Source organism: Erinaceus europaeus, chromosome X, assembly GCF_950295315.1.
Source record: "Erinaceus europaeus chromosome X, mEriEur2.1, whole genome shotgun sequence".
NCBI lineage: Eukaryota > Metazoa > Chordata > Mammalia > Eulipotyphla > Erinaceidae > Erinaceus > Erinaceus europaeus.
In genome coordinates, this window is record NC_080185.1 from 41,233,449 (window position 1) to 41,245,322 (window position 11,874).

At 46.6% G+C, this 11,874-nt stretch overlaps 1 protein-coding gene across 3 annotated transcripts in view; it reads right to left on the reverse strand.

Moving 5' to 3' along the window:
* The window catches only part of ATP1B4 (ATPase Na+/K+ transporting family member beta 4), a 29,133-nt gene extending 19,931 nt beyond the window's left edge, over nucleotides 1-9,202 (reverse strand). The window contains exons 1-3 of one of the 3 annotated variants that reach the window (XM_060183142.1): nucleotides 9,169-9,202; nucleotides 8,835-8,957; nucleotides 3,578-3,971 (exon numbers count right to left, since the gene is read on the reverse strand). In XM_060183142.1, coding sequence (XP_060039125.1) covers nucleotides 3,578-3,971; nucleotides 8,835-8,897 — 457 coding nt within the window. In that variant the 5' untranslated portion in view covers nucleotides 8,898-8,957; nucleotides 9,169-9,202. The other 2 variants (XM_060183143.1, XM_060183144.1) reach the window with 2 other exon arrangements.
* Between the last annotated feature and the right edge of the window lie 2,672 nt (nucleotides 9,203-11,874).

Consider the following 11,874-nt stretch of genomic DNA (forward strand, 5'->3'; position numbering starts at 1 on the left):
GTTGATGTCTTCAGTACCTATTATTCATCACTATTCATTAAAATAGGAGCCTCAAAGAGTCCTAGAAGCTTGGTTCCAGTGATTATACATATGTGCCAATGGGGAAAGCAACATTTCTTTTCCACATAGCTTCTAATTCAAACTTTTGATTAATCCACTGGACTTCCCTCTAATCAAGGCAAAAATGAGGGCTCACACTACTTGTTTCAAATCTCTCTCAAAAGCTGAAGTGGCTCTGCTTTTCAAAAGGAACACTAACATAGGACAGTTCTTTGTTTTCAACTGATAAGCTTTTCTTTTTCTGGCAATCGGTTATACTTAACTGACACCACTGCCTGCGAGCTTGGCCAAGTTACAGAACCTCTCTGTGCTCTTTCAGTGTGTCACAGGTCAATATGGGCTTCTGTCTAATGCTAACTCTTCTTTCCCGTCCCTAACAGTATCTGAGAAGGAGCCTTTCTCTCCAGCCTTTCCTGGCTTTACCACTTCCTAGCTGTTTAATTTTGGACATGCTGTTCACCTCTCTGGACCTCAATTTCCTCATCTGTAAAATAAGAACCATAATAGTCCTGCTTAGCATTGAATAATGCATATAAATGGCAGGCAAAGAGTCTGGCTGATACTAAGTGCTCCACAAATGGCTGTCCTCATCATGGCTATTATTAATATGATTGTTGTTGTAGGACCAAAAGCACGTTGTGTGAGCCCCGCCTCACTGGGCTGCAGTAGGACTAAGTTTACTCCAGGACGAGGCAGGACAGAGAGAACAAATGGGTGTGAGGCTGCAGCTGGGAAGCTCTGTTCAAGTCCTCCTGGGACTCTCAGGCAGCAACATCTGGCTGTGCTCATAGCTGTGACATGATGTCGGAACTGCAGATTTGAAATGAATCATGAGCCAGAAACCAGAACAAACCACCCGCACTGCGCTGTACCCAAACCAAGTCCAAAGATCCATTTGGAAATTGAACCATGAACCAAATCAAATCGACTGGAAAGAGAAGTGGAGAAAATGAGAAAAGAAAAAAAAATCTTCAGAGGTCCAATTGGTGGTGAAGCTTTGTATTTCCTGAGATAAGCTAAAGTGGAACTGGAACACATTGGTACAGCTGTAGTCCCTGGAGAAGCAACCATGTACCCGTGAGACTTGGCTCCTGCCCAGTGGCTGTCCTAATGGGTTGTGCCCTGTGTCACCTCCTCCATGTCTCCATTCCCATCCCACCCTGGGAATGGATCAACAGCTGGAACCATCAGGGGGAGGTGGGGGTGGGGGAGGTGAGGTGAGGAGAAAGGAACAAAGAAAAGAAAGGCTAGGCTACAGGCACACTTCCTTGGAGATATCTTAGCTTCCTTCTTGCCCTGCCCCTGTGTAGCTAGAAAGCTCCAGATGGGAAAATGGTCCTAGCAAAGCATTCTCAAAGCATTTCTTAGCCTTACCCAGCAGTCTGTGCTTCAGGGTCTGTGCTAAGACAATCTCAGTTGCTCCACTCTGAGTCCAACCAAGCACTCCTACCCATCTGAATCCAATCTTTGATCCTTCTAGCTGTGTCTGCTCCAGATGTCTAAGTGGTACTTAGATCACTCCTTGAGTAATTCAGAGTAATTTTTTCCTCATTGCCCTATCCAAGCTTGAGTTGATCTCTCTTCCTCCCCCCTCTCCTTTCTGTATGTATCTGTTATCATCACTGAGGATTTGTTGCTCAGGGTTAACTTTTTAGGAGGGGAGAGAGGGAAGGAGAGAGACCACGGGACCAAAGTTTGCCCTAGCACACCCATGTGGTATACCAAGGGTTCAAACCCAAGTCACATGCATGAGAAGACAGGCAAGCTCTCTTGTCAACATCAAACCTGGATGCTTTGGATTGACTGAATACCCATGATTCTGACTCTGACTCTGAGGCTTATTGCTGGTGTTCATAAAGACCATGGCGTTTTGGCAGGAGAGTGAGCTCTAGGGGTCAGCCATTCACCCTGGGCTGGAATCTCCATGCTGCTGCAGCTTCTCACCTACGGTGACTAGCCAAATCACTCTCTAACCTCACCCCCTACCACCACTGGCCTGTAGACCAGAGCAATTGGGACCAGACCAGCTGGGGAGGTTGCAAAGGCTGGTTGTTTAGGGGTTAATATACAGCTCCCTCTCTCAAAGTCACAGTAACATCTCATAGGACTGTTTTTCCAGTCCTCTTTAGGCAAGGGAGGAACAGCTGTGTCCCTTCTGCAGTGCCCCCTTTCACTCCCCCACCCGAAAATGAATGTCCAGCATTTGTCTACACTTCCATAATGTCAGAATGTTCCTTGAATAGGACATCTGTTCCAGTGGAGAGTTGGAGGAATAGGTGTGGTGAGGCTGGGAACCGAAGAAGGGTGAAGGGAGGTGCATGTTGTTGGGAGCCCCACACCTGCCATCCCTAATCCCAGGAGGCTGGGATGTTTTCACCCTTGACTGAGCTGAATTCCTTCTAGAAACTACCAAGGAGAGAATGTTCATATCAACAAGGATATAGCCAACAACTTGACCCTTGACCCTAGAGGGCCCAAATCAGTAAACTTGCTTTGCTCCTGGAATGTGTAGGCAGTGTGTTAAGTGAGCCCATTGCCACAAGTTAGATCTGTTAAGGAGCAGGCTCAGTGTGAATGGTGGAAGAGGTTTAGGTGAGGGAGGGTGTGAGAAGTGTGCTGGGGAAGTCATGTAGTCAGAGTGGTGGCAGCCTATAGTGCACACAGTAAATGTGCAGGAATGCCATTTTGACACTGAGCAATCATGGGAGGCTCAGCCTGAATCTCCAGTCAGGATTCCTTCAAAGCACATTTCTCTGTGTACACCACCGGGGGTGGGGGGACATAGAGCACTCACAAACTAGGGCCGGGAGCGGGGGGCAGGGGGCAGGACTCCTAGCTCACCTTCTCTAACATTGCTAGGTGAAGTGAGGAGGCCTTAAGAAACCCTTAGGTAGGCCAGCAGGGACTTGGGTCAAACAGCCTAGAAACTCTCTCCTGCATAGTACCTGCAATGGTACAAGTCTGACTTCCTCCTCGAGCACCAGGCTCCAATGTGTTGATGCAAGAAGTGAGGCATGGATCGCCTCTCTCGTTTGGCATGTGAGGAAAGTGAGGCCAGAGAGGATATGTGATGAGTCTAAGGTCACATAGCTAGAAAGTGACAGGGTTGGAACTTTAATTTTTATTTATTTATTTATTTATTTTTACCAGAGCACTGCTTAGCTCTGGCTTATAGTGGTGCGGGGGATTAAACCTGGGACTTCAGAGCCTCAGGCATGAGAGTCTCTGCATAACCATTATGCTATCTATCCCCACCAGACTTGAAAAAAATTTACGAAGCATCTGCGCCTTTGCAACTCATTCTGAAGGTCTCTGTGTACTAGATATTCAGTGATAGAACCAAGAGTCGCATCTGATGGGATCTGCTTAGAGTTGAAGCATTTCTCTGGGTTTCAGCCCCTTTCCATGCAATGTTGTGTTTGCACGCAAACTCATCTAATGAATGGTAAGGGAATCCTGGACACCAGGTCAGAAGCAAAGGACACCCGACTGGGATATTGGGATATCTGGGACTTACTCCAACTCTGACCTGTTCGGGCCAGAGCCATCCTTTTCTCTGGATCCCAGAGATACTCGCTCACGATCTGCAGTTTCTGCCACCAGGTATTGCCTGCTGGTTGATCCTGACTCTCATCCTCCTCCTTTTCTTCTTCAGCTTTCCCTTCCTTCTCATTGATCCCTTCTTCTTCTTCTTCTTCTTCTTCTTCTTCTTCTTCTTCTTCTTCTTCTTCTTCTTCTTCTTCTTCTTCCTCTTCCTCTTCCTCTTCCTCCTCCTCTTCTTCCTCCTCCTCCACTTCCTCCTCCACCTTCACCTCTTGTTCCATCGGAGGTACTGCCATCATCTGAGTCTCTTCCTCAGCCTCTCCCTCTTCATCTGCTAAGTAGTTCTGGTTCACTTCATCTTGATCATCCTGGAACAATGAGAAAACACAATCCCCTCTCCTGGAAAAAAACAGTATTTCCAATGGCACCTCCCACTAGCCAGAAATGAATGAAAGGAAGACAACTTATTTTATTTATCACTGGGGCTCAGTGCTGGCACTAGGAATCCACTGTTTCTAGTGGCCATTTTATTGGACAGGACAGAGAGAAATTGAGAGAGGTGGGGGAGATAGAGAGCAAAAGAGAAAGACACACCTGCAGACCTACTTCACCACTTGTGAAGCATCCCCCTGCAGGTGGGGAGCAAGGACTTGAACCTGGATCCTTGTGCGAGTCCTTGTGTTTCATACTATGTGTGCTTAATGGGGTGCACCACTACCCTACTCCCAAAGACAACTTAATTTTTTAGAGCTACTTCAAATCCCCATTTCTCCACAAACACACCCACTGTTACAAGAGGCAGGTTTTCTCTCTGTTCTTTTGGAGGAAATATTCTTTCTGTGACCCATTTTCTGATCCAATATTCCTTCCATTAGGGGCACAAGTGTGCATGTCTCTACTCTGTCTTAGGTGCCTTGGGCTCCCCCTGTGAACTATCAAGGCAGAGCTGAACTCAACCCTGGAGGAAGGGGATGTTCAGACACTTGTGTCCATTGAGGACACACATTCTCAGTGCCAGCCAGCTTCATCCTAGTGCCCTGTACGGTTTCAGCTGCTCCATCTCACCATCCCAAGTCGTGGTTAAAAATAACCTGGGACAGACACAGGGAGGAGAGAAAGCCCAGCTGCTGTACCCCTCCTCAAAACTCAGCCTGCCTTCCCAGTAGAAACAAGAGAGCTGGCAGGTGAGGGGAAGGGGGGCTACTGGCTGCTCACCTAATGGTCACCAGGGCTGGGTCCTCTTCCTTCCAACAGATCAGCTGAGGGCTAGGACCCTCCCTTATTTCTCCACCTCATTTGCACTCCCACCTACCACCCCCAGCCCCATACCCTAGAAAGAAATCCGGGCACGTAGAAGTGTTCAGCACATAGCTGTTGATTGACTGATTGCAGCCATTACTTGAGATTTGAAAGTGTAATCTTCTCTGAGTGGTTCTAAGAAAATTAAGCAAAAAAAAAAAAAAATCCAGACAGACTTCATGAAATGGTATTTCAAATGTCTCCTAGTCACAGGCTGGAGAGTTGGATCTGTCGCCTTAATGGGCCTGCCAAGGCTCACTGCAGCAGCCCAGAATGAGGCCACCTTGACTTCTTTCTGCAGCCCAAACTCTGAAGTGCGGCAGGACTGCTGCACCTGTTGGAGTTGGCTGTGGCAAAGGATAGAGCCTAGGGGCCCCACACTGCCCCCTCCCTGCCTGGTTCCTCAAAGGCCATTTAGAGGACACTCAGCTCAGCCTGTTGTCTGGGGGAACAGGGAAAGGGAGCAGGGTGGGAGGGGCGGGTCCTAGCAATTTGAATTTGTCAGAATGAGTGACAGTGATAGAGGATGACAAGGTGGGGGCTGGGGGGGCGTGGTGTACCAGGTTAAGTGCACATAGTATGAAGCACAAGGACCTGTACAAGGATCCTGATTTGAGCCCCTGGCTCTCCACCTGGGGGGGGGTGCTTCACAGGTGATGAAGCAGGTCTGCAGGTGTCTATCTTTTTCTCCCCCTCTCTATCTTCCCCTCACCTCTCAATTTCTCTCTGTCTTATCCAATAAAAAAAGCAGAAAAAAGATGGCCACCAGGAGCGGTGGATTCATAGTGCTGGCACAGAGCTCTAGCAATAACCCTGGAGGCGGGGGGGGGGTGAGTGGCGGGGGATGGGGATGGGGGCAATGACAAGGCTCTGCTCTTTCGAGCTCAGTCTGCCAGAACCATCAAGCCCTTGATTATAAGCACCCTTTAATTGCTCTCTAATTTGTTCAGATCCCACCCTGAAGCAGAACTGATAGGAATTTGAAGGTCTGCTTATCCATCTGAGGCCCAGAATGGGGACAGGACATGGTCAGAGACCTACAGCAAGTTCATCCCAGGACCTATGTCTTTTTAAAAATCATTCTTTAAAAATTTAATTTGATTTAATTTGTGTATAGAGATAGAGAGAAAGAGAGACACCTGCAACCCTGACTTACTGCTCATGAAGCTTTCCCTTCACCCCCACAGGTGGGGACCAGGGGTCCTTGGACATAGTAATGTGTGTGCTCTACCAGGTGTGCCACCCCCAAACCCCCTAGACCTATGTCTCTTGATACCCTGGAATACACTGAACACTAGAGCCTAGAAGTGGTTTAGCAGATTGATGGAGAATAGCAATGCCTTTGGCGTCAGACTTAGAACAAGCCCCCTCAACTTAATGTATAATGAATTTAATCTACTACTGGCAATACTAATACTAGTACTGCTACTACTACTACTAGTCTTTTTTTTTTTTTTTTTTTGCTGGCATGAGAACACATGTACACATCCGATCTCCTAAACTACATTCTAAGCACCCAAGGACAGGGTCTGTGTTTTCTGACTTCTCAACAGACCTCCACAGTGTGAAGCCCAGAGCCAGAGATGCAGAGGGTACTGAGCACATGGCAGCAAGAACTGCCTGACTTAACCCCTCCTCCCTGGACAGGGACTCTCATAGGATGCTTTCACTGAGCTTGTCACCCTTGCCCTCAGCATTCATGTGTCACTGTCACAGTCCCTCCAGAGAAGCTCCTGCAACTGAGGTATCAGGGACTTTGGAATCTAACCTTCCCTCATAGAGGAATTTATACTCCCTTCCAATCTTCCTTTTCTCTCCTTGTTGCTGATGCCTGTCCTCCACCTCTGATCCACAGCAGAGGCAGCTGGCCTTGGCTTCAGCCTGATCTTATTTGTAAACAGGAGCTCGCATGAGAATCCCATTAAAGATGGCTTGTAATTGAAGTTCGACCCTCCAGGGCAGAATTAACCTTCTAGGAGCTCATTTTCCCCACACTGCCAAAGCTGCAGGAGTGTCCAGTGTCTCTCGCACCCCATCCCCTGACTCAAGGGTAGGAGACTCTCAGCTAGGGAGAACGCTGGTGTAATGAACTATTAAATGAAGGCCAGTAGAGGATCCTTGGGCCATGAGGGATTCTGTTTTTGTCAGTTTCCTAAAGTGGCCCTGCCCTCATGTGACAACCTGCCAGCACACTGAGATACAGTTGGGGGTGTAGGCTGGGGCCATCATGTTGCCCTAAAAGGGAAGCATCTGAAGGGCAGAGGGTGGCTCCATTTTGAGCATTCTAAATCTGCAAGCATAGAAACAAATAAATAAACAAGCAGTGTGGCCCAAGGGATAAATTTATGCCCTGCCTTGAGGAATCATCACCCTGTAACATTCAAATGGTTGGTGAGAGAGGGAGAGGGAGAGAGAGAGGGAGAGGGAGAGGGAGAGGGAGAGGGAGAGGGAGAGGGAGAGGGAGAGGGAGGGAGGGAGGGAGAGAGAAAGAGAGAGGAGAGAGTTAAATTAGCACTTGATTACTCACTGTTAATCACTGCATTCAAGGATTTCTGCTTAAATATGATCAAGTATTCCCTGTAAAGAGCGAGATCCCCCTGCTGCATTTAAAAATCTAAACCAGTTAACAATTGGAATCACACATACTTGAGTGGCTTTCCATAGGCAAGAAGCCAAGTAAAGAGGCAAATTGACAGCTTAGAGAGCTGGAAGGGACTTTGGAGAATGTCAAAGGGAAGATTCTCTAAACGGTGACTGGAAAGTTCAGGGTAGCCCTCTGTAGGTTGCTAAGGGGTTAGAAGTCTTCATGGTGTTTTCTGTTGGCTCACACTTAATCTTCACTGAGCTCCCAGGTTATAAAGTGGCCATTCCTGGAGAAAGAATGGATTAGATTCTGTTTCCTCTTGGGGATAAGCTCACAGTCCTCCCTGGGGGATATTTGGGCATCAGTCTCCTTCCAAAACAGTAATGTGTGCAATATGTATCTATGATTTCTAGCAAAGTAAATGAGAAGAAACTTTGGGTTCAGAGGAATTTGTAATGCACTCTGGAGATAGATAGATAGATAAATAGAGAGAGAGAGAGACAGAGATATTGAAGGGGGAAGAGAGGATGTTGGACAGATTGGAGTGATAGGTAGAGTAGCAATGAGTGACAGAGGGTCTTCGGGCTAGGGAGTTACATGCTGCAAATATATTGGAAAATGCTTGAAATTAGAAGTGAGCAGATATACACTGTCACATTGGCTCTTCCCCTATCTTGCAAACCACTCCTATGCTCTGAGCCCCAGCAGCCTCCTTTAGTTCAAGGACGACTTCTAGAGAGATGAACTCTATCTAGAATCACCCCCAGACTCGGACTGGGATTCTACAATTTCAGCCATAGCTTAGAATTTCAGTTTTAGCCAAAGAGCAGCTGGGTTGGTAAGGAGCTTCCACTCACAGGGGACGGAGACAGCTGGGTAGGCAGTGCCTTGCCTCTCACTTTTCCTTTCCTCTTCCCTTTCCCTTTCTCTCTTGGTGCAATGTTTGTTACCGGAATACCACCTCTATTCCAGAAGGAACAACTCCAAAAGATCTGTTCAAATTCTAGACTACTAAGTGTGTGTGTGTGTGTGTGTGTGTGTGTGTGTGTGTGTGTGTGTGTGTGTGGTGGTGGTGGGGGGTGATCGTAGAAGATTTCTGCTTTTCTGGCATGTTCCCTTTCTCTTATCTTCGTCCCACAGGAAGAAGGTCTTCTTCAAATAGTTCAGATATTTAAGGTGAAATGGGGTGTCTGTGTCCCTGCTCGCTCTTGAAATTCATGGGTTTCCTTAAGCCTCACCCTGATTCTCCCTAACCCCAGGAGAAGCAGCCATATACAAAGAGCTATACAATCCCCAATCCATTTCATTGAAAAAGGTACAGAAAAAGCATCTGCTCCCTGGGACTCACAAGTCTGATGTGATAACCGTAAGGAAAGGCTGGAGACCTTCTGGACCGGAGCTGCCTTCTCATGGCTGTTCGGTGGGCGAGAACACGGAAGAGGCAGGCAAGTGGGCGAGAGTGCTGGATCTTCTGCAGGGACAGGAGACACTGGTTGCTGGGGACACTTGGCACTTAGTAAAAGTGAACCCTCCTGGCATGAGCCCTACCCCAAAATAATCTAACATGCCCCTCTCTCATTGGTTGGCCCCTTCCCTGAATCGAAGGAAAGCCCTTATGGAAAAGCAAGCTCATCATTACAGGGAGGGGGAGATATTTTGGGTCACGAGGGTGAGCGACTCACCCCGCCACCTCCATGTCTCTTCCCACCTCCCCCTGCCCTTCTAGAAAGCCTGAGATACTATGGGCCCAATGGAAATCTTGAGTCGCATTCTCAATTGAGAGTTGGCTATCAGTGCTCAAAGGGGGCGGGGTGGCGGTGGGAGTTAGGGTGAGGGGCCATGACCAAGAATAACTTTCTTTTTTCATAAGACTGATCTCATGCAAAAGGATCTAGGGTGTCAGGAAAGATTCTCTTTGCTGTCCCCACCCCCCACAAGCAATAAGCCACCTACAGTCTTGCTTATTTATGTCAACCCATGCACCCCTCCAAGTGCGAATTCTGTATTTGGATTTTAAAGGCCATGCTCCCCAGCCCAGAAAAGGTCTTGGGTATAAAGAAAGTTTTTCTAGCCCACATGTCAGAATGGCCCCAACAGTCACAGTCTTTCTCCACCCCCCCCTCCCTTTTCGCTCACCCCTTGGGATCCTGGCCAAATTTCTGTAGTGGTTGGGATCTATATTTATCCCTCAGCATCAGGGCAGGGAATAAGCCAGGACTCTGCAATGTCAGTTTCCCAGACATATACAACTCCTGAGTCCAGTGTGGGCTCCAACAGGAGATAAATGAGTCGAAACAGCCAAGAACGTGGGCTAGCATGTTTGATCTGCCAGGGCCACCCCACTGGAGCCTGCATGGAATTTGTTATCCTTCCTTCACCAATCACCCAGCCCCATGCTACCCAGGTGGATGAGAATGTTACAGACATGGAGATTCTGGGCATACTTATGACTAAGAAAAGTACTACAATAGCTTAGATTAATTTATCTATTCATAAACCAAAGTCTTAAAAAAACATTTATATTCCAGAGTTGCTCAGCTCTGGCTTATGGTGGTGCAGGGGATTGAACCTGGGACTTTGGAGCCTCAGACATGAAGAGTCTCTTTTTTAAAAAAATATTTTTAAATCTTTATTTATTTATTGGATAGAGACAGCCAGAAATCAAGAGGGAAGGGGGTGATAGAGAGGGAGAGAGACAGAGAAACACCTGCAGCACTGCTTCACCACTTGCGAAGCTTTTCCTCTGCAGGTGGGGACAGGGGTCTTGAACCTGAGTCCTTGCACATTGAAACATGTGCACTCAACCAGATGCGCCACCACCCAGCCCCAAGAGTCTCTTTGTATAGCTATTATTCTCTTTAGATTTTTAAAAAAATTATTGCCTTTTGTTGTCCTTGTTTTATTGTTGTAGTTATTGATGTCGTTGTTGTTGCATAGGACAGAGAGAAATGGAGAAAGGAGGGGAAGACAGAGAGGGGAGAGAAAGATAGATACCTGCAGACCTGCTTCACCGCTTGAGTAGTGAGTGCCGTGCAGGTGAGGAGCCGGGGGCTCAAACCGGGATCCTTAAAGCTAGTTCTTTGTATAATTATTATTCTATCATTATGATATCTCCCCTGTCCCAGTCTTTTTTTAAATTCTCCTAAGAAAAGAAAGTACAGTTCAACAAGCATGATTCCAAAAAAGCAAAGTGTGTGTGTGTGTGTGTGTGTGTGTGTGTGTGTGTGTGCAACATTGTTCACAGTAGCCAAGATAGGGAAACAACTTCAAGAAGATATTTCTTTTTCTTCCTGGAACATTTTTCAACACCAAGAGAGAAGGAGATCCTGCCATTTGCAACAACATTGCAAATATTGACAGCTTTTTGTTAAGTGAAGTAAGTACAGGAAAGAAGGACAAATATTGTGTGATATTACTTATATGTGGAATATGAAAAAAAAATCAACTCATAAAGACAGAGGACTAGAATGGATATTGCCCAGAGCTTAAGTGGTCCAAAGATACAAAATTCCAGTCATGAGATGACAAAGCCCTGGGGGATCTAATGGACTTCCTGCTGACTATTAACAAGACCACAGCACAGACTTGAAAGTTGCTAAGAGAATAGATCTGAAATGGTTAATACAACAAAGAAGCAGTAGTTACTTTGGTGATGGAGGTGTTAAGTTAGCACTATGGTGGTAATCCTTTTGCAATATAAAAATGTATCCAAGTATCCAGTAGTGTACCTTAAACACAATATTATATGTCAATCATATCTCAATAAAGCTATAAAAAGGCCATTCGAAGACGGAGGACAAAAGGGGATTTGTAACAAGTATTTTGTAATGAAATGGTTGGTTTTCAAGAGTCTTATTCCCTAACATTCTGGGTAATTATGAGTTTTCTATATGCTTAATATATTTGCAATGTATTTTGAATATAGCCCAGGCTGTCTTCTGGAATGCCAGCTGTTGGGTGGAGTAAATAACAAAATCCCAAAGGGTCTCAAAGATAAAAATCTGTATGTGTTCGCACTCAAAAGAGACTAGATAAAAGAATAGCCATTCTTGCCAATTTTTTTTCTTTCTTTCATTCTTTTTTTTTTGGAGGGTGGTGGTGGTAAGGGGAGTGGGAGAGGAGTGAGGACAAAGCAGTCTGCTTAACTGCATAGTGAAGCCAGAGATGCGGGGGGGGGTGGGGTGGGGGGGGTGGGGGGGTGGGGGGGAAGGGTTGCAAACAAAGCAGAGTCAGGATAAGGGGGAGATGCAACAGAGACAAGAGACAAAGGAGAAGTTTTTGAGTTTGACAGCAGATTTAAAGCCAAATCTCTAAATGATTCAAGTCTCTCAAATGCTTAGCCCAGTCGTCGGGCACAGGTGCTAGCAGCTGCTCCTCTCAGCTCCCTT